At 42.1% G+C, this 23,667-nt stretch overlaps 2 protein-coding genes across 5 annotated transcripts in view; one reads left to right on the top strand and one right to left on the bottom strand.

Annotated features, from left to right (window-relative positions):
- Positions 1 to 17,744, top strand: part of PCNT (pericentrin) — a 168,027-nt gene extending 150,283 nt beyond the window's left edge. For all 4 annotated transcript variants that reach the window (XM_068245316.1, XM_068245315.1, XM_068245317.1 and 1 more), the window contains 5 exons: positions 473 to 711; positions 2,610 to 2,683; positions 6,962 to 7,109; positions 12,381 to 12,532; positions 17,434 to 17,744. In XM_068245316.1, the coding sequence (XP_068101417.1) occupies positions 473 to 711; positions 2,610 to 2,683; positions 6,962 to 7,109; positions 12,381 to 12,532; positions 17,434 to 17,477 (657 nt within the window). In that variant the 3' untranslated portion in view covers positions 17,478 to 17,744. The remainder of the gene's footprint in view (positions 1 to 472; positions 712 to 2,609; positions 2,684 to 6,961; positions 7,110 to 12,380; positions 12,533 to 17,433) is intronic.
- Positions 1 to 23,667, bottom strand: part of PRMT2 (protein arginine methyltransferase 2) — a 486,423-nt gene that overhangs the window by 174,635 nt on the left and 288,121 nt on the right. The gene's annotated exons all lie outside the window — the stretch shown is intronic.

The raw sequence follows: 23,667 nt of genomic DNA, 5'->3' as shown, positions 1-23,667 counted from the left end.
GGAGGAATAGGGCCACACATGGCTATTTATACTAAAGAGGGAGCGAATGGAGTGAACGGCACAAAGCTACCTGTACTAAAGGTGGTGGGGGGAGGGGCGGCAACTGGCAACCTGAAGGGGGAATCGTGTTTTTTGTGGGCAAACGCTGCACTTCATGTACGGCTTGCAAAGGAGACCTTTCAGGAATCCTCTCCTTAGAAACCCTGGGTTTGTCCTGACTGCTGTGGCCAGCCCGGCATCCTTTGATTTATTAACTTTTGAGCATATCCATGGGTGCAAATTCTGCATGTCAGATGTGTACATGGATGAGTTATACATAGATACAGAATCCTTGATGGAGTACTAGCCAGATAATAGCATTGTGTGCAAGATGGCATAAAGCCCTTTCCTGGCTCTTAACTGCTTTACCCAAAGCTACAGAAGAAACATTCCACCTAAAGTTATTTCCTAATGCAATTATTTGTATTCCCAGATGCAGCGTTTATACAGAAAATACCTCAGAGCAGAAAGCTTCCGCAAAGCCTTAGTGTACCAAAAAAAATACCTCCTGCTCCTCTTGGGAGGATTCCAAGCGTGTGAAAAAGCAACGTTATCACTGATTGCACGCATGGGTGTTTACCCGTCTCCTGTGGACCTTCCGGGTCCTGCAAAACACAGTTCTGGCCTTACCAAATTCCGATCGGCAGTGCGAGCCGTAATTGCAATCTCCAGGTACAGCTATATATTAAATCTTTTTTTTTTATACATTTGAAATGTGTTTTATGTTACAGTATATGAAATTTGTAATTTACATTGGTCTGGAGCTTGAAGTACACCTGAACTAATGCTGGGAATACACGGTTCATTATTGAGCCATTTAGATCTCTCTATAGGTAATTAACGACATGTCCGATCTTCTGATCGATCATTTCGCCGCTCGATTTGTGATAGCAGTGAATGGAAACAGATAAGAAAAACGAGTGAAAGATAAGAGAATCGATTGCAGAATCAAGCGGCGAAACGATCGAAAAGGGGAATCGAGTGGCAAAAAACGAGCTGTGTATGCCCAGCATTAGGAGAGGGATATGGATAACTTGTAAACAATACCAGTTGCCTGGCAGTCCTGATGATCCTTTTGGCTACAGTAATATCTGATTCACACACCTGAAACAAGCATTCAGCTAAACCAGTCAGACTTTGAACAAGCATGCAGATCAGGTGCTCTGACTAGTCTATAGCTAATTATATCAGAGACTCCGAAGGACAGCCAGGTAGTTGGCATTGTTTAAAAGAAAATAAATGTCAGGATCCATATTCCTCTCACTTCAGGTTGACTTTTAAGGTCAATCAAATCCTAGAATTGAACTAAGCAATTTTAGTAGCCATCAGAATGTTAAAGCGGTTTAACACCCAGCATTACAACTTTGCTTTAAAAGATTGCTTACAGCTTAGAAATTATTATGCCAGATTTTTTTTTAAGCAGAAATTCACTGAATGGGTTAAACATGACATTTTAGTGTTGGATTTAACTAGGAATCCGCATCCGTTCTTATCTTTAGTTACAAATGTATCTTTGTTTGGAATGCAAATAGACCTCTGAAAAGCCTGCCAAAGTGGTTGGCCGGAAATATTTTTGATATGCCAAATCTGCTTGCCACTGCTGTACAGCTTGCTTCCCCTCATCTCGGGTTTTAGTTGGTGGTCAGATGAGACTGGGGTGACCATGTGACAGCCAATGTAAGAAGAACAGTAGATTCCTAATTACATCTCTCAGAATCCCTGCACTGTAGTAGAACCATGCTTTTTACAAGAAGTAGGTGGTAGCAATTCCAAAACCTCAATCTGCTAGTAGGAAACTAGTGAAGCAGGAGAGAGCTGAAGCCTATATGGATGGGTACACATGTGCTACACAGTGGGGTTTTTTTAATATAAAAAGTTCAATTCCAAGGGTAGTAAATTTAACGTATGCCAACAAACACACTTGCTTTTAGAATTTACCATGTTCAGTTTTGGGTTTAGTTGAGCTTCAATCTGTACCCATATTTTTGCACATGCATGTGTGTCATGCCCTCAATAAATGATGTAGACTTGAATCAATGTGTCCAATTAGCTTTGATCAAATGTTTCCTATGGATGTTGATAGATGGATAAAATGTCTCTGCTGTATGGATACTAACTGAATGTTCCATAGGATGCTTTAATAACTTGTGCAGTACTAAGATAAATAAGAGAAAGTGTACAGTTTTTATATTCTTGCTGAAATATTAAAGGATAACTGTAATGAGAGGGATATGAAGGCCGCCATATTTATTTCCTTATAAACAATACCAGTTGCCTGGCAGCCCGGCTGGTCTAATTGTCTGCAGTAGTGTCTGAATCAGACCAGAAACAAGCATGCAGTTAATCCAGTCAGATCTGACAATGTCAGAAACAACTGATCTGCTGCATGCTTGTTCAGGGTCTATGGCTAAAACTATTAGAGGCAAGGGATCAGCAAGATAACCAGGCAACTGGTATTGCTTAAAAGGAAATACATATGGCAGCCTCCATATCCCTCTCATTACAGTTGTCACGATACAGAAAGTGGATGCTGCTAGTCCCTTATTACGGATTTTTATGGTTTGTTGTAGATTAAAGTTCCTGGTAAGAAAATGGAATAAAGGAAGTCGCAAAAGTTCAGGTGGCGATGCTGCTGTCCAGCAAGGTAAAGATTGCAGGAAATCTATGGTAAATCTTATATATGTGTGGGCTTAAAAAATATATATATATTTACATATGTAAAATCAGGGCTGTGGAATCGGTCCAAAAATCCACCGACTCCGACTCCTCAGTTTAGGATTCCACCGACTCCGACTCCACGACTCCGACTCCTCTAATTTGCATATTACAATTTTGTTGATTAAAAGTATGTAACATGAAATTTGTCTCTTAACTGCCAACGCTTAGGAATTTTACAAGACAACTGAAGTGAGAAGGATATGTAGACTACTATATTTATTCCCTTTAGACTAAAACTAGTCCTTGGTAAGAGTACTTGTAAAAGGTACAAACCGGAACAAAGAACATCTATCAGGCCCTAGGCAATGTAAGTGTGGGTACATGTAAGAATGATGTGCAGGTACTCTGCAGGGAAATGAGGAGATTCTGGGTGACAGACAACACCTCTGTGTTCAATGTGCACAGCATTCTCAGTGGATTCCCTGCAGCTCTGTGGGGAGTGCATATGCAGAGTATAGTACTACTGTGTAACAAAGTAAACCTGAGACAGATGAAATTAAAGTTTTATACATACCTGGGGCTTCCTCCAGCCGCCTTCAGGATAATCAGTCCCTCGTTGTCCTCCTCCACCACCTGGATCTTCTGCTATGAGTCCAGGTACTTGAGCCAGTCGGGCGTAGTGCGCATGCACACACTCCGCCGCCAGGAGCATACTACACCTGTGCAGCACTATTGCGCAGGTACAGAATGTTACTGGCTGTGGGAGCGGCATGCAGCCAGACAGCGCTGACTGGCTGAATTACCAGTACTCATATCAGAAGATCCGGGTGGTGGAGGACAGCGAGGGACTGATTAGCCTGAAGGGGGCTGGAGGAAGCCCCAGGTATTTATAAAACTTTACTTTTCATCCGTCTCAGGTACCCTTTAATTTGTAGTCCCCAAACCAAATTTTAACAACATATCAAATTATTTGATTTCATCAGCAAAGGGAGTGCATACATTTGCATAAATCAGCATCAGTGCAGAATTATTTCCATCTCATTGACAATCTGTATTAGTGACACAGCTACACATCAGGCTTTATTCTTACAACATAGATGTTATTTAGTATATATAAGAGATTCCTGTGTACACATCATATATACAGTCACAATCAGATATGTATATCTGACCTTAAAAATACAGGGACTGCTTTATTGAAGCAGCACAAGTAACTAATTTTGATTGGTTTATTTCATTTTTGTGGACTAAGCACAGCTTTTACTGTATATATACTGTATATATACATTATTTTTAATGACTATTATCTGAGAAATAGAACATTTTATCATATTTTCTATTTTAATTACAGTTACAAATTAATTAGGAGTCGGTGCATTTTTTCCCGACTCCGACTCCAGGCACCCAAAATTGCCCGACTCCACGACTCCGACTCCGACTCCACAGCCCTGTGTAAAATGCACTAATGATATGTGGTTTGCAAATTTGGCACGGTTTCTAAAACAATTTTAGCCTAGTCAACTTGACTGGTCCATTTCGTTTACTAGGAGAAAAGATGCTAGATGTGTCCCCTCCTTTGCAAGTCTGTCTATATACAAGCATCATTTGGTAACTGGTTTCTGGTCATTTGGGTGCAAGGTATCGGCATTGATGATCACTGCTGATTTTAGGAGTACTTCAATTCATTTCACGTTCCCTGATAACTAGCCTGACAATTGTCTCCATTTTGCGTAATCTTACCTTTCACCATGTAAATACATGGCTGTAGTGTTACTCTAATCCTTACCCAATACTTTCCTGTAAACCTTACTGATAAACCTTGTCTAACCTTATATTGACCCTAAAAGATTTTTCAGGCCCAAAGCTCCCCTAAACTGTCCACTCCCCTTTAAAGAGGAACTGTAGTGAAAATCTGAATAAAATTGCTTACCGTATATACTCGAAAGCAAGCCGACCCATATATAAGCCGACCCCCCCCCCCCCTCCCCCAACTTTTACCAGAAAAACCAGGAATAAATGATTGCCTGCCAGCCCCCCCCCCCCCCCCCCCCCATATAAGCCGGGGGTAGGAAATGCTGGCCGCATGATAACCCCCCCCCCCCCCCAGTGTGTCCCAGTATAGCTAGTATAGTGCCCAGTATAGCTAGTATAGTACCTATTATAGTGCCCAGTATAGCTAGTAAAGTGCCCAGTATGGGTAGGTAGTGTCCCAGTATAGCTAGTATAGTGCCCAGTATGGGTAGGTAGTTGCCCTAGTGCCCAGTATAGCTAGTATAGTGCCCAGTATAGCTAGTATAGTGCCCAGTATAGCTAGTATAGTGCCCAGTATAGCTAGTTTAGTACCCAGCATAGCTAGTATAGTACCCAGCATAGCTAGTAAAGTGCCCAGTATGGGTAGGTAGTGCCCCAGAATAGGTAGGTAGTGCCCACCCCCCACGGCCGCCTCTGCTGTTATTACCTTAGCCGGCGCCACTTCCTCTATTCCCCTCTCCTGCTCGCTCGTAACTAATTCACTCCAGCGCTCTCCACGGCTGCTGTGATAATGAGGCAGGAAGCAGGAGATAGGGCGGCTTCCTGTAGCGGCGATGTGTATCGCCGGTTACTATGGGAACTGCTCTCTATCTCTCCTGCTTCTGCCTCATCACAGCAGCCGTGGAGAGCGCTGCTGTGAATTTGTTACAAGCGAGCAGGAAAGGGGAATAGAGTAAGCAGCGCCGGCTAAGTTAATGGGGGGGGGGAAGTCGCAGACCACATGACTCGCAAGCAGGTCGTGTGTGTCTGTGTTTAGCCATTGTAAAATCTTTCCTCACCCTGATTTACATTCTGAAATTTATCACAGGCTGCTGCATCTTTAGTCCTTCCAGGTGATAGGAGCGGCATATTAGTTAAAGGCATCATCAGGCAGAATAAAGTAAATCTGATTTACTTATCTGGGCTTTTTCCAGCCCCTCGCAGCTGTCCCACACTGATGGTTCCTTTCGCAGCTGCCTGCTTGGGGTCTCCAAACGGTGCAGAGGATTACCTTGTGGTCGTCCTTACTGTGCCTGTGTGAAGCGCCACTGTCAATCAATCCCACGTTGTCCACGGTGTTTTGTGCATACCTCGGGCCGGTGGATGCGGATGGAGTGGTTAGCGTGGGACAGACAGCTGTGAGGGGCTGGAGAAAGCCCCAGGTAAGTATATCAGATTTACATTATTTTGCCTGATGATTCCTTGAAGAATTCTATGCACAGAGGGTGATACTGCTTGCTTGGCAGTTGGAAAAAGCCGTCATTTCCCACAATGCAACCAGCTTCACAGACAGCAAACAGGACCAAGGTCATGATATCTAACTGTGGGAGGTGTTTTATCACAATATCAGTCATACAGACCCCCCTGATTATCTATTCTACAAAAGGTAAAGATTTCTTGTGAGAATGGGGGTATCAACTACTGATTAAAATAACATTCAATCAAACCTTGGTTAAAGTTCCTTTTTACATTACAACACTTAGCTGATGGCATGCCAATGGCTTATATATTATAATTAAGGCTCCTCTGTCTTAATATGTTAGAAAAAGCAACTTTTTCTATTAAACTGAAAATGTATTAGTAATGACATTATGTATGAGTATATAGCTGGCCAATGGCCATACAATGGTAGATATGCCTAAAAGACAGATCCTTCTCAGATCATGATCTGATCAGAGCCAGAACTATCTGATTAAATCCTTCCACACACTATACACACAGATTTTTAATACATTTGAAATTTCAAAATCTAAAAAAAAAACCTTTTAACTGTAGCTTTGCACTGTTCGATGCAGTGCAAATCAATGGGCTGTCAATCTGCCGCCACTCCCTACCTGCCGCCAGTCGATCGCAATGTTCCATCCGGTACAATCGACCAATTCAATAGATTTTGGCCAAAAATCGATTGATAATTGGGCTGGCATATTGGCGCATTGATTTCTAGCAGATCAAATGGGCCAGATATCAGTGGGAAAAATAGAGCAGTTGTATGGCCAGCTTATTAGACATTAAACATTTGTTGACTCTTGCTTTACAGCAATAGCTTTAGGTTAATGGTATGTTTTAATTGGATAATGCCATTAACAAAGTAGAAAATACAGTAGCTTATGGCAGAAGATCATAGTATAATTATAGGTTATTGTACTTAGCCTTGCTGAATATGCTTGCTTTCGTCTTGCATTTGTGTTTTGTTTTTTTCAATTGAGTCACTTACTTTATCTGTAAACCACTTTGTTGAACTGCTTGATTACAGTACAAACGAACAGGACGGATGTTTTACAACACCTGAATGGTACTTTGCTGAATTCTCCTCCTACCCGGGACGTGTCTTTTGGTCACCAGCACAATTCTTCTGCAACTGGTACTCCATCCCCAAAACTGTCACACTGGACTTCAAGGCGGTTAGTAAACTGGTGTCTATCAGTGGCTGAATAGTGTATTGCAGCGGTCCCCAAACTTTATCCGTCAAGGGCCGGGTCAACATACTTCAAAGTAATGGGGGGCCGGAGCATACATTATTATTATTATTTAGTATTTATATAGTGCCGACATGTTACGCAGCGCTGTACAGTGTGTATATATATGTATATATATATATATCTATATATATATATATATATCTTGTCACTAACTGTCCCTCAAGGAGCTCACAATCTAATCCCTACCATTGCCATATGTCTATATTATGTAGTGTGAGTACTGTAGTCTAGGGCCAATTTTTTAGAGGGAGCCAAATAACTTATCCGTATGTTTTTTTTGGAATGTGGGAGGAAACCGGAGTGCCCGGAGGAAACTCACGCAGACACGGAGAGAACATACAAACTCTTTGCAGATAGTGCCCTGGCTGGGATTCGAACCAGGGACCCAGCGCTGCAAGGCGAGAGAACTAACCACTACGCCACCGTGCTGCCCATACATGATATGATGTAGAAAACATTACATCGAACGTAGGTAGTGTAAACTATTACCTGTTTACACGTGAAGCCCTTTTGTCTCCCATTAAACCAAAGCAGATATTATGGCCTCCAATACAGCATGTGCAGGTAGTAACAAAAAAAACTTTTTGCCAGTGAAGCATACCTGTCGTTCAATTAGACAGCAGTGTCACCTGATACAGAATTTGATTGGAAGCCAACAAATGACTGCTCGCTGGCTTCCCTGTGGATTGATGTTACCAGCACTGCTATTCTATCTGCGAGACACCAATATTTAAAGATGCAGTTGACCGCATCTATAAGTAATACATTTTGTGAGTGGAGGGCTGGTGAAAAAGCCTGCGGCGATCATGCTTAGTTAATCTACGGACACATCGGATCATTAAGTCTCCAACGCAGAGCAAAGTAACAGTGATCATTTGCGTCCATTGTGTAGTCACATGACGTTGCGAGCAGGAAGAGGCGTCACTTAACCTCCCTAGCGTTCAATTCCTGCAGGATTTCTGTGCAAAAAGTGGTTCAATTAATTTGATATTTTTGCTTGCAACTTAGTAAAATCCATCAAGCAAGGGTCTAGTATCCATTTTGAGTATAGTAAAAGTTTTACATTCATGTCAAAAAGTTAAATTAACATTTCTAAAAAAAAATTAATCACAAATTGAAAAATCTCCTCAAATATGGCTGAAATAAATCTACAGCTGCAGAAATAAATACTCTCCAGTATTTACCTGAAACCCCTTCCTTGTGGGGTCCAACAAACTTTTTTATGATAAGCCAGACCATATTTTTATTGGTTTCATGATAATACTGTTTTTGGTGTCCTTGAAGACTACCTGCACGAATGGAAAAAGTTTTTTTTAACATTTTGTATTTTGTCAATAAAGTTTTGGATCATATTTTTGCACTGCAAGATTGTGTTTTGACTTTCCTTGAAGGATTATAGTTCTCTTTAAAATAAATCAGTATATACAACGGGTGTGGTGGATCACCCATAGGAGGACTTTCTTTTTTGCCCTTTTGATTGTATAAAGGCTTTTCCCGAATATTTATTAACCGTACAAAAACTAAGAGCCTGTTCACACGCAAACTTGCACCGTTTATGCAAAAGAAGCATTTTGATCTTTATCTGTACCACTGTCTGGAAGCAGCACGGTCTGGTCGTTCTGGGAGCCATTAGCGCCACACTCCTTTTTCCCCCTGCGGGATAAAAAATGTTGATCGCTGGGAATCACCATTGAAAGTCAACAAATGCTTTTCTGTACACTTGCAGAAAAGCATATGGACGACACACTGGGCAGGTGATTGAGACATCCGCCTGAACCAGCCCTAAAGGTCCATACACATGCTGGTCTGAACTCTGAGTGGTGCACCATAACGACTGCCATGGCGGGGGTGGTCATTATGGCCAGACCAGCGTGACTACATCAGGCGAACAACGATTGCATGAAGATGCGGCGTGTTAGATTTTTAGCAATGCCCGGGCACCGCACAATAGCATTGTTCTCACTGCTCCCACCACCAGAAACTTCATTACTCACGCTCATTTCTCTGCTCCACCCTGCATAGCAAGATGCGTCATGTACAAAGGCTGATGACACTTCTGTTGTTAGTGCACTGTCGCCTTTGGCTCATGACGCCTCTGTTGCGATGGGCGGGGGGGGCGAAGGGCCAACAAGCGCATCTGACGGAGCGGCTTCCGACGGGTGGGGATATGCCAAGAACAATGCTTAGGCATAGCTAAAGGTCCAACATGCCAGATCTTTAGGGTTCATCATTGGGCCGCTGTACACACTCTGGTCTGCTGCACAACTCTTAGCCATGGTGGTCGTTATAGTCCATCACGGCCGAATTCAGTCCGGTGTAGCAATAAGTGTCATTATCTGTACAATATACAGTATAGTATTAGATTCCAGAACTAAATTTTCTGTAATGCTGTAATATCTGCCTACTGCCAATAGGTGGTGCACATATACAATTATAACTCTTTCCAGGCCAGTTTTCAGCATTGACAAAGCTAACTCGTCCATACCGTTTGTAGTAAGTTTAACGAGTCAGCCTCGTCCTTACCACCAGGAAGGTTAATGACCGTCGTCAAAGGGACGTCGCTGGAGCCGTCGGGTGGTGAGTATTTACTTTTAAGCTTCTGCTGGAATGCAGCTCCAGCACTTCGGCCAAGCAGGACATCTTAATAAAACACCAGTGCTCTATAGTGCATTGAATACAATTTATTAGACTGCAATAGGAAAATCACTTCCAAGATGGAAGTTAGAAGTTTTGAATCAGGATGATACCATTTATTGGCTAACTTAGAGATGGATAAACAGTGAGCTTTCGACTTAAAAAAAAGCCTTCGTCGGACTGGTTCCTGACCAAAACTGAAAAACACAGCTTATATACACTGACATACAGAGGAGAAACATTCTTTAGCAAACATAAATGTAATTAGATGCCTTAACTGTTACTGAGGAGGCTTTCCCAGGCATCCTATCTAAACTGATAAGATCAATAGAATCCTCAACATGACATAAAGCAGACTCTGGTGATGGGGAGACATCGTAAATTCCGAATTCAAATGTTGACTGGCCTGGTTACATGCACCATTAATTCTAAGCTTAAGAGAATTGTGGCATTTAAAGCCAGCACCTGAAAGCAAATAAAATGAATAGTGACAGTGAATTCCATCTTACACAGCATATGGCACAAAAATGAATAAAAAGATTGAAAAATGAAAATTAAAAGAATTGTGGCATTTAAAACCCATCGTACCAGCACAAGAAGTTAGAGTCCTTGTTTAAACCATCTTCTACAGTTTTGAACCAATGTATAAACTTAGTTTCTTGTGTTAGTCTCATGTTTCCCGATTTGAAGCCACCCATTAATACAGTGACGCGAAAATCGCTTAAACTGTGTCCAGGTAAACAAAAGTGTGTTGGTATTGGGAGATCAGTATATTTTGTATTATCCTTTTTCCTGCTGTTAATAGTGGATCTGTGGTGTGTCATGCGATCACGCAGTGGTTGACTTGTTTCTCCCACATAAATTCCTTTGGGGCATTTTGCACACATGATCACGTATACCACAATTCATTTCATTATTCATTTTTGTGCCATATGCTGTGTAAGATGGAATTCACTGTCACTATTCATTTTATTTGCTTTCAGGTGCTGGCTTTAAATGCCACAATTCTCTTAAGCTTAGAATTAATGGTGCATGTAACCAGGCCAGTCACCATTTGAATTCGGAATTTACGATGTCTCCCCTTCACCAGAGTCTGCTTTGTCATGTTGAGGATTCTATTGATCTTATCAGTTTAGATAGGATGCCTGGGAAAGCCTCCTCAGTAACAGTTAAAGAGAACCCGAGGTGGGTTTGAAGAATATTATCTGCATACAGAGGCTGGATCTGCCTATACAGCCCAGCCTCTGTTGCTATCCCAAACCCCCCTAAGGTCCCCCTGCACTCTGCAATCCCTCATAAATCACAGCCACGCTGCTGACAAACAGCTTGTCAGAGCTGGATGTGTTCATCTCTATGGTGTCAGTCTGCTTCTCTCCCCGCCTCCTGCAGAACTCCAGTCCCCGCCTGCATCCCTTCCCTCCCTGCTGATTGGAGGGAAGGAACGGGGGCAGGGACCGGAGCTATGCAGGAGGTGGGGGAGCAGCTGAGACTGACACTACAGATGTAAACACAGCATGGCTGTGATTTATGAGTGATTGCAGAGTGCAGGGGGACCTTAGTGGGGTTTAGGATAGCAACAGAGGCTGGGCTGTAAAGGCAGATCCAGCCTCTGTATGCAGATAACATTCTTTAAACACACCTCGGGTTCTCTTTAAGGCATCTAATTACATTTATGTTTGCTAAAGAATGTTTCTCCTCTGTATGTCAGTGTATATAAGCTGTGTTTTTCAGTTTTGGTCAGGAACCAGTCCGACGAAGGCTTTTTATAAGTCGAAAGCTCACTGTTTATCCATCTCTAAGTTAGCCAATAAATGGTATCATCCTGATTCAAAACTTCTTGCTTTTACTCATGGCTAACACGGTACAACACTTTACTGCTTCTAAGATGGAAGTTAAAAATGTGCTTATCAATTAGCCCTTCAGGCTGTGCCTGTCTCCTCTTAGGGCCCTTTTCCACTAGAGTGATTGTGATTGCTGAATCGCAAAATCGCAAATCGCTAGTGATTTTTAAATCGCTAGGGTTGTTACTTTATCATAGAAATCACGAGAAGTATTTTCCACTACAGTGATTCGATTTGGAAATCGCTAATCGCAAATCGCAATCGCTTGCTGGAGCGATTTTTACAATGATAATGCAATGCAAATGAAAATCGCAAATCGCAATCGCATAACAGAATTAATGAAAAATCACAATCGCAATCGCTGGCGTTTGTGATTTGTGATTGCGATTGCTAGTGGAAAAGGGCCCTTAGTGCTGTGACCAGCAGCAGGGGTGTCCAGATGTACACAGGACAGGAGCGAGAGGCAGGGATAGATGGGTTGCTAAGATCAAAACTTGGAAACTGCATTTACTTTAACTTTTAAGTGGACTTAATTATGCTGCAAGCTATAGTACTCAGATTGCTGTGTACTGTTAACTGTAGTGCTAATGCAAAAACTGTCACCGGTGAGACGTAATCTTGGGTGTCTTAGCCTACAAGTGGCTTTTATGGAAACACTGTTTTGGTTGTGTTGGGGTTTTTTTTTTTTTGTTTATTTTTGTAATTCTTTTGTACACAGGACTGGACTTTCACCTGCCTTTACTCAGGATAGATCTCCATATACTTCTCCATATACCTCTCCATATACCTCTCAAGATCCTGAACATTCAATCTCTGAGTACATTCACCATTTAGAGATGGTACAGCGAAGACTAGGAGGACTTCAAAATGGTATGATATGAACAGCTGATTGAAGAAGCCTAAGGATGGTTCAATTATCTAAAAATATACAATGATCCAATGTTTTCAATATTGTCTAATAGGCTCCTTTAGCCTCCCGGGTGGTAGGGATCTTTCGTGATTTTAGGGTCTAAAGGAGGTACAATTTTGTTCATGTACTTATAGATTCTAAAAGCAGGGGGGAAAAAATCATACCACAGTGAGATCTGCAGCAGCACTGCGCATTACTTACTTCCCTGAGATCCAGTGCTGCATCTCTTCCTCCTGTCCTCTCGGGGGTACTCTACCCCTATGGTGAAATCGGGTTCTGTCGTCATGTGACACGACAATCTCACTCAAGGGATCGAGAGCCTTCAAGGACCAGATAAAGATGGGCAGCAAGCGTCCAGATCTGGGTGCAGTGAGTTATAACCACTGCTGCGCTGTATGTGTATACACCTCCCAGCAGCTACCCTGAGCCAGCCTCAGGATTACCACCCCTAGCATCTGTTTTTCACCCCGAGCCTGAAACAAGATTACAGTCAAGGAGGTCAAAGGGAACAGGAAAGCTTTATACTTCAAGATAATAAAATATGCGCTTCAGGATTATGCAAAATACACTTGGTTGTTCGCGTTTAAAAAGTGGTGTGTACACACTAATATCAATATCAAGAGACTAAAACACGCTCGCTGCCACAAAAATACAGGAGTTAACAGTCTCACAGCTCGGTAGCAATAATGTCCTTAGAAGCAGATCTCCTTAGCTGATCCCTGTTTTTCCACTCTTGGCTCCTTAATCCAGGGCAATCACCTCCATGTAAAGAAAGGGAAAAAGAGGAGTGCGTAACTGCGTTTACACACTGATTCGAGGGATCATTATATTGTGCTCAGTTACAGGAACACCTTCCACTCACCAGTGCCGGGACACCCCCCCCCCCCCCCCCCCCCATGTGCCCGCACTCACCCCAATAATCCTCCCAACTCTCTGGAGGCAAGATTGATAGCGTTTGGGGGAATGCAGTCAGACCTCGATAACCTCCGTCTCCGTTCACCTCGTAATACACTGCAAACTAAAGAGCGCTCATATAGTGTAAAACCAATGATTTATTAAAATTGATAAAATAGATTGCACTCACAAGCCTGTATAAGGATAAGCGTTTTTAGGCAAACAGCGTGGGTCCCCGGGAAAACCCCTCAGCAGATGCCGCATCAGATCCAAATCAGCATGAGACACAAATAGTATCAAACCTGAAGTGAATTTCTCACCTGTGATTAAAAAAAAAACCATTTCACTTACTTGGGCCTTCCCCAAGCCCCTGCAGCCGTCCTGTGCCCTCGCTGGTCCTCTACTATCCTGTGGTCCCTCACCACAGGTTAGTTTATTTTTAGGCCAGGCATATACTTGTTGGTGTTCCCGTCGTCAAGTGCATCCTGCGCAGTAAGAGAAACCTCGTTCTGTGCCTGCACAGGACGCGCTTGGGAACGCGTACAAGGATACTCGTGGAAAATAAATCTAACCTGTGGCAAGGGACCAGAGGGTAGTCGAGGACCGGTGAAGGCACAGGACGCCTGCAGGGGCTTGGGGAAGCCCCAGGTAAGTGAAACTTTTTTTTTTTTTTTTTTTTTTAACACAGGTGAGGTTCTTTGTACGCAAATCTGAAGTGAGAAATTCATGGTTGATACTAAGACAGGGAAGCCTCTGGATAGTATAAAGCCTTCCTGTTCCTCCTCTGTCCGTCTGTAGAACGGTTTACCCAAACAACTCTTCAGAACTTTTTGTGTCCCTGGTTAGTTCCAAGGATGGGTGCATTGCTACTGCATGTGTAGGAGTCTGGACTCGCACAGGCACAGTATTAATACTTGTCCTCAGAACTACTCAGACACGAGTTGCTCAAACAGCTTTACCGACTGACAGTGGAGAAACTATGGGCCAGATGAAGGACTTCCCTCTTCTTAGGGACCCAAACTTGAAGTAAGGAAATTCACTTCAGGTTGGCCTTAATAGGTGTACCTGAATTGGCGTACGTTAAAAAGGGGCGCTGGGAAAAAAGGGCGTGGGGTTTTAAACGATAAGCATGGATAACGTTTAAAAATGAATTGTACTGTATTTCGTTTAAAATTAATGTTTTATAAAGTTATAAATCATTAAATAATGTGCATGAAATCGGCAATTGTAAAAACGTTAATCTTCCGTTTAAATAGTGAAACGTATAATAACGTTTTAAAAAAAAATTACTAAGTAACCCTCCCTGTACCTACCCCTAACCCCTAGACCCCCCCCCTGTTGGTGCCTAAACCTAAGACCCCCCTGTTGGTGCCTAAACCTAAGACCCCCTTGTTGGTGCCTAAACCTAAGACCCCCCTGTTGGTGCCTAAACCTAAGACCCCCCTGTTGGTGCCTAAACCTAAGACCCCCTTGTTGGTGCCTAAACCTAAGACCCCCCTGTTGGTGCCTAAACCTAAGACCCCCCTGTTGGGGCCTAAACCGAAGACCCCCCTGATGGTGCCTAAACCTAAGACCCTCCTCAGAGATCACTGTATTGTGTGTAGAATAATGTTTTAAAAACAGTAAGGGATAAAATATAGTACAATTTACGTTACGTACTGATCGCTTTGTTTCGTGAATAATGTTTTACAAACAGTAAGGGATAACTTTTAAAATAATGTTTTATTGAAATAGGAAACGTAAATCATCACAAGCAGTTATAAAACATGAAAAATCTTCGGGCGCCGTTGGTAAACGTTATTATTCTCGGGCGCCCTTTTTTCTTGTTCGGCGCCCAGTAAACGATAATTATTATGGAAGTGAATGGCGGCGCCCGATTTGTCCACTAGCCACCTGCGCCCTTTTTTTACTGTTTCCCCTGAATTGACATGTGACATGAGATAAACATGGATATGTATAGCACTAGTCCTACTAATATCTTATCTTTCTCTTTTTATTGAAAGTCTAAAAACCAGTGCTGACATCCCAGGACTCTCCTGAAAGAGAAACAAAATACGTTTATTGGGCTTTGCAAACAACATTTTGTGCATTTTATGTGCACAGCAGGGTCCTCTACATATATTAAAGTGTATGGTAATCTAATATAGTCTTAACGTATACATTTAGGAGAGCAGAAATTGCATTTGTGCACAAGAAGACACCTTGTTGCAGTAGTTTACTGTGTCATACGTGCTAATCTAGTATATCTGATCATTATTTTCCCTGAGATTCGTCTGTCAGCTTGGAGTTGCTGCAGTGCAATAGGTCTAACTTTTAAAGGGAAGGTTCAGGGATGCTGTGAAAAAAACAAAAATCCAAATCCACTTACCTGGGGCTTCCTCCAGCCCGTGGCAGGCAGGAGATGCCCTCGTCGCGGCTCCGCAGGCTCCCGGTCTCCTCCGGTGGCGCGCCCGACCTGGCCAGGCCGGCTGCCAGGTCTCTTCTGCGCTCCAATGTGCGGCTCACTGGTGCGCGCTGACGTCATCGGACGTCCTCCGGGCTGTACTACGCAGGTTCAGAACTACTGAGCCTGCGCAGAACAGCCCGGAGGACGTCTGATGACGTCAGCGCGCACCAGTGTGCCGCACATTGGAACACAGAAGAGCCCGACCTGGCAGCCGGCCTGGCCAGGTCAGGCGCGCCACCGGAGGAGACCGGGAGCCTGCGGAGCCGCGACGAGGGCACCTCCTGCCTGCTACGGGCTGGAGGAAGCCCCAGGTAAGTGGATTTGGATTTTTGTTTTTTTCACAGCGTCCCTGAACCTTCCCTTTACTGGGACTACTAGATAGGAGATTATTTGATAACTCAAATTATACCACATTCCTGGCCTGGAGAATACAGATTTCCTGCACCTTGCGCCTGGGTAATGTAGATACATAGTAAAGCTTGTTACCGAGATGGTGAATTACTTCTGGTATAAGTACAGCCACATTTTACCCCAGTTTGTCTCAACATTTTGGTATGTAGCCCCATGTGAACGCTTGTGCTTCGCAAGTAACCCCAGGTATAAGGAAGACTATCTCAAGTACCACCTGGTGCCCTTTAAATATTGATCTTTTTTCAAAGCTCAAAAATGTGTTATACTTAAAGGCTACCTGAACTAAGAGAATAAAAATACACGTTAGCCATACCTGGGCTTTCTTCCTTGTCCCATAAATTCTGTGGCCCCTCCGCTTTTCTGGCCTTCCCTCCATTGTTATACATGCTGCTCCTCTAAGGCTCTTAAAGGGGAACTGAAGAGAGAGGTATATGGAGGCTGTCATGTTTATTTCCTTTTAATCAATACCAGTTGCCTGGCAGCCCTGCTGGTCTATTTCTCTGCAGTAGTATCTGATTAAAACCAGAAACAAGCATGCAGCTAGTCTTGTCAGATCAGACTTATAAGTCTGAACCACTGAAACACCTGATCTGCTGCATGCTTGTTCAGGGGCTATGGCTAATAGTATTAGAGGCAGAGGATCAGCAGGGCTGCCAGGCAACTGGTATTGTTTAAAAGGAAATAAACATGACAGCCTCCATATACCTCTCTCTTCAGTTCCCCTTTAATGAATCCAGTCTGAACAAAGGTTCATGCTCTGTCTTCTCCAGGCATCCCCCTAAGATGGCACTCCTGAACTGCTATGCACAGCAGCTGTGAGCAGGAGGACCTAGAGACAGATAAACACAGCTTGGAAATTATTATTATTAATATTATTATAGGTCATTGGAGTTTGGTCACAACAAAGAAATAGTACTATAGTCAAACAGGTGAACCTTAAAAGTACAACAGATTGTAGAGTGGGGCCACACACCCTTTTTGCCACAGTGTTTCATGTACCTGGTGGGGGGGGGGGGGGGGGAAGGTAACGGGATGGATCGGGAGTGTCTTTTTTGAGTTTGCTTAATTGTTAATTATTTTTTTTTTATTATTATTTTTTGCTTTCTACAGGTCCCTCACCAGAGCTGCCTCGTGTCCGATATGCACGGAAATGACCACTTTGGGAGCGGTTCATCTTATTTGTATATTAAAATATTTTGTATAATTTTCTTTTTCTACTTGGAGCAATATCTATTTATATAGGGATTTTTAGCACTTGTATAAAGTTTGTATTTTTATATGTTGTATAAAATTTGTAACACAGTGCAGCATCACACAAGGGTACTTGGGGCACAATGATGTGAGAGATCACTGGCTGGTCATTTCTTTGTAAAAAAAAATTTTACATTGTAAAAATTAAATAAATAATCTTCTATAAATGACTTACTAGTGTGGGTTGTTTTGAAATTACTGTAATACTAGCAAAAATTTTAATGAAGCCAACCTGATTCAGTTCTCTCTCCAATCTACTTTTTAAGTTTTAACTTTTATTGTTTTTGCTCAATGACACATTTATTGAAGTATGCCAGAGCTAAAATCTATTAACTATTGGCCCTTTCTCTCGCTCTCAGAAGCCATTTTCTGCTAGGAAAGTGGTTTATAGTTGGAATTTCTTATCAGTGAGGGTCACACTGTAGTCACATTTTTTTTTTTCTGAATATAATTGTGTCCAAATATGTTAATTTTTAAATTGAGGAAATTGTGACCATTAAACCTGCATTCAATGTAAGGATTTAAAATAAAACTGTTCAAGTTCCTGTGCTAGTTGCACCAAAATGAGGTCTGGTCCTTCTTGGTAAAGAGTAGGGATCATAATAGGAGAAAAGCAAGCGTACTTATCAAACATTCAGTTTCCATTAAATATGGGGTTGGTGCCCTCTTTTGCAGACTCCTTGGCCCATATGCAATTAAATATATAAAATTTTACAGAATTTTACAACTGAAAAAGTACCCAAAAGTTGGTGAAAAAGTACTATTAACACTATTTTGAGTATTTTCTTTGCTTGCTGGTGATTTAAAAGACATTTTATTAAGTGTGAAAATATCACCTAGGAGTAAAGGTGAATTGCATATTGGCCCTTGTCTCATCCACTAGAATTTTTCAAAAGGGCTATGGAACTTGCGGACCTTTTTAAACAATGGGTACTGGTGTAGGGTGATGAGGCTTCCCAAATGTATTTAACCTCCCTAGTGGTATGGACAGATATATCAGTCCATAAAAACATGCTGTGAACAGTATAAACGTGCATACACATCAATACTTTCCTGCACTGTATACTAGACCTTTGCTTGACACATTTTGGCAAGTTACAAGAAAAAAAAAGTTTTAAAAATAAATGTTATCACTTTTTGCACAGAAATCCTTGGAAAATTGAACGCCAGGGAGGTTTTAATGTGGTTCAGCAATATTAGTTCTCACAAACTGGGAACATTGCTTATTGCATACATGTTTATAAACCAGACAGATGAGTCACCAGAATCATTCAAACACAATCAGACAGTCCAGTGTGCCCACATGCCTGCAAAAAAAATCCTGTTTTTAACCACCTGCGTGACAGCGCATACTGGCTAATCCCGTAAAACCTGACTGCTGAGCCAGAGTACCTGATCTGCTGCATGCTTGTTCAGGGTCTATGGCTAAATGTATGAGAGACACAGGATCAGGAGGACTGCCTGGCAACGGTTATAGTTTAAAAGGAAGTAAATATGGCAGCCTCCATATCCCCTTTAATCTCTGGCTCCCTTTAAGGGGCCCGAGAGGCTTGGTACCAAAAAATGGGATCTACGGACGTCTTGCTGCATGGAATCGCCACTGTCGCTGTTCACCCCTCACTGCAGGCCACTTGCTCTGCCGGCGCTATGACGGCAGAACTCTGAGCCGGACAGGAGCTTTGGCTCCTGACCCTGTGATCACTGTGGGCCAAAAGGACTGGCTCAAAGTGATCACGGGATAAGGAGCCAATGAAATCGGCTCACAGAGCTCTTCTCTCATAGCGACAGCAGAGTGAGTGGCCTGCAGGGACGGGAGAGCGGCTCGATTGGTGGTAGCGGTGGGTCCATGCGGCGCGGTATTGAAATCTACGCCCTGGCAGGATTAAGGAGCCATAAATAGGGCATGACCTTCAATTACTGTGGTCCAGAAGCATTTAATCATCAAATCTTGGTCATATGAATTTACTTTTAGGGCCCATTTCCACTACCTCCGAATACACAGCGTTTTCCAGCATGTGAGCTGGCTTGCCATCTAAATTGCATGCCAGTAGGTTTCCGGGCAGCATGCTGCAGCTTATCACAGCATGCATCCTAATCCTTTGTCGTACAAGGCCTAAGAAATTAGGCTGCAGCTTTGCACTATCACGGGTGCCATGTCTGATTCGGAAATGGATGCAGCACCCAATTAAATTTGTCTTTAGTTTCCCATGGTCGTACCACTAGCTTCATGAATAGCAGATGGGAATTACAGAAAATAGCAGGGGTTGTCAGACCATCTCTAAATTGGGAGCCGGCCCTGCTACATTCCTCTGCACTGCTCAAAAAGAACAGTAGAAAAGATTTCTAATTTTAGGATATGTTTGTAAACCAGACTGAGGGCCATACCTAGAGTAGGTGACAGAGTCCACTCAACAGACAGTTGTGTGACTTCAAGCTGGTTGCAGCCAATTGTGGGCCTGCTAGAGTTTTTCTCTCACAAACTTAACAGTGCCACCAAGCTGTACAGAAAGCATGATGCAGAGGGGTGACCCTGCCTTACCATGCTTACATCCTTATGGGGAAACAAGCTTTAAAAGGAGAGTACAATAGCGGTAGCTAAAGCTGATGAAAGATAGGTACTAGGTGATGAATAATGAGGGCAAAGGTGACAATGGCTAGGTGATTTTATAGAGGTAAGGTACATTTTTGAATAAATTAACCACTTCAGCCTTCAGTGTTTTTTCACCTTTTATTTTCTATGCATTTTAAAGGGAAAAACAAGGTTAAAAAATGGAAAAATACATTATTTCCCCATTACCATCCACTATGGTTTAAAAAAAACAATGGTATCGTACCTAAAACTCACACATTTTATTTGCCCATTTGTCCTGGTAATCCCAACATTTAAATTATGCCCCTAGTGCAATATATGGGGATAATATATCATTTGGAAGTAATGGTGTATTTTTTTTGTGTTGTGTTTCTTGTTTTCACATTGTACCCTAGCAAAAATTACAAGTACTCATGTGCAAAAATAACAGTAATATACCCTCATGGCATACTGTAGATATTAAAAAAGCTGTGTCCTTAGGGTAACATTTTATGTATCCTGTTATAAATTCTGTCACCTTTTTTTTATTATTACAAGCTTCTTATTTTAGTACTAAATATATGAAAAAAAGAATGGCTTTTGATTGTTACTAAAAGTAATTCAAAAGACACAGGGCTTAACCCCCCCAAAAAAACCCTAAAATCTATTCTACAACTTGTCACGGTTAAAAGGATACCCCACATATGTCATCTAGCATGCCATTAACGACGATGTGTCCATGTGGCTTTGGACAGGCCACTTTTTCCCACAAAGTATTTTAGCGCCATACTATGTTTGCATAGCGCCAGAAGAATCTGGGCAGCAGAAAAAGGACACACCATGTCACCATTATGGAAAGCTAATAATCAGGGCTATTCAAAAGTTGGTGTTTTGTAAGCTACCGACTCATGTAATTTTGCTGAAACTTTCCCAAGTTTGATCATAACTTTAAAAATGAAATTTTTTCTCAAAATGGATTGCGTTTGTCACTACCTACTTTTTATGTGACGTGAGTTCAAGCTATAAGATGCATCCAAATTTATTGTACAACTCATTACGGTTAAAATGAGGTCACATATACATAATTTGTTAACACACTGGATGCACAGCAATCCATTATTCTCAAGGTGCACCTAGGGCTTTTTTGCAAGCCATTTTTTTATTTATTTATTTATTTTTTGCACTAATTGTTACTGCGCCATTCTTTGTTTGCATAGCCCCAGAAGAGTCGGGACATAAAGGCCACAAATGTCACCAATATGGAGAGCTAACAAGAGTTATTTAAAAGGGAGTATTTTGTAAGCTACCGACTTGTGTAGTTTTGCTGAAACTTCCCCAAATTTGATCATAATTTTGAAAGTGAGATTTTTTTTTTAATTATGGATTCAGTTTGTCCCAGGGCTGTGGAGTCGGTCCAAAAATCCACCGACTCCGACTCCTCAGTTTAGGATTCCACCGACTTCGACTCTCCGACTCCTCTAATTTGCATATTACAATTTTGTTGATTAAAAGTATGTAACATGAAATTCGTCTCTTAACTGCCAACGCTTAGGAATTTTACAAGACAACTGAAGTGAGAAGGATATGTAGACTACTATATTTATTCCCTTTAGACTAAAACTAGTCCTTGGTAAGAGTACTTGTAAAAGGTACGGACCGGAACAAAGAACATCTATCAGTCCCTAGGCAATGTAAGTGTGGGTACATGTAAGAATGATGTGCAGGTGCTCTGCAGGGGAATGAGGTGATTCTTCCTCTATTACACATTCTTCATGCACAATCTGAACCAGGTTTATGGGTGATAGACAACACCTCTGTGTTCAATGTGCACAACATTCTCAGTGGATTCCCTGCAGCTCTGTGGGGAGTGCATATGTAGTGTATAGTACTACTGTGTAACAAAGTAAACCTGAGACAGATGAAATTAAAGTTTTATACATACCTGGGGCTTCCTCCAGCCGCCTTCAGGATAATCGGTCCCTTGTTGTCCTCCTCCACCACCTGGATCTTCTGCTATGAGTCCAGGTACTTGAGCCAGTCGGGTGTAGTGCGCATGCACACACTCCGCCGCCAGGAGCATACTACACCTGTGCCGCACTATTGCGCAGGTGCAGAATGTTCCTGGCTGTGGGAGCGGCATGCGGCCGGACAGCGCTGACTGGCTGAATTACCAGGACTCATAGCAGAAGATCTGGGTGGTGGAAGACAGCGAGGGACTGATTAGCCTGAAGGGGGCTGGAGGAAGCCCCAGGTATGTATAAAACTTTACTTTTCATCCGTCTCAGGTACCCTTTAATTTGTAGTCACCAAACCAAATTTTAACAACATATCAAATTATTTGATTTCATCAGCAAAGGGAGTGCAGACATTTGCATAAATCAGCATTAATGCAGAATTATTTCCATCTCATTGACCATCTCTATTAGTGACACGGCTACACGTCAGGCTTTATTCTTATAGCATAGATGTTATTTAGTATATATATATATAAGAGATTCCTGTGTACACATCATATATACAGTCACAATCAGATATGTATATCTGACCTTAAAAATACGGGGACTGCTTTATTGAAGCAGCACAAGTAACTAATTTTGATTGGTTTATTTCATTTTTGTGAACTAAGCACAGCTATTACTGTATATATACATTATTTTTAATGACTATTATCTGAGAAATAGAACATTTTATCATATTTTCTATTTTAATTACAGTTACAAATTCATTAGGAGTCGGAGTCGGTGCATTTTTTCCCGACTCCCACTCCGACTCCAGGCACCCAAAATTGCCCGACTCCGACTCCACAGCCCTGGTTTGTCCATACCTATTTTTTATGTGACATTGGCTAAAGCTATAAAACACATCAAAATGTATTCTACAACTCCTTATGATTATAATGAGGTCACATATAGGTCATTTGATAGCAAACTGGATGCAGAGCAATCCATTATTCTCAAGGTGCGCCTTTGGCTTTTTTCTGCAGTTCTTTTAGATTATTATTATTATTATTTAGTATTTATATAGCGCCGACATATTACGCAGCGCTGTACAGTGTATATATATATATATATATCTTGGCACTAACTGTCCCTCAAAGGAGCTCACAATCTAATCCCTACAATTGCCATATGTCAATATTATGTAGTGTAAGTACTGTAGTCTAAGGCCAATTTTAGAGGGAGCCAATTAACTTATCTGTATGTTTTTGGAATGTGGGAGGAAACCGGAGTGCCCGGAGGAAACCCACACAGACACGGAGAGAACATACAAACTCTTTGCAGATAGTGCCCTGGCTGGGATTCGAACCAGGGACCCAGCGCTGCAAGAGCGCTGCAAGAGAGCTAACCACTACGCCACCGTGCAGATAGGGACTGGTTAGTGATAAAGGGAACCTTTAACTAAGAGGGATATGGATGTTTCCTTTTAAGCAATACCAGTTGACTGACTATCCTGCTGATCTCTGTGTTTGCAGTAGTGGCTGAATCAAACACCTGAAACAAGCATGCAGCTTATCCAGTCTGAGG

Source organism: Hyperolius riggenbachi, chromosome 7 (genome assembly GCF_040937935.1).
Source record: "Hyperolius riggenbachi isolate aHypRig1 chromosome 7, aHypRig1.pri, whole genome shotgun sequence".
Classification (NCBI taxonomy): domain Eukaryota; kingdom Metazoa; phylum Chordata; class Amphibia; order Anura; family Hyperoliidae; genus Hyperolius; species Hyperolius riggenbachi.
This window is presented reverse-complemented; position numbering and strand designations above follow the sequence as displayed.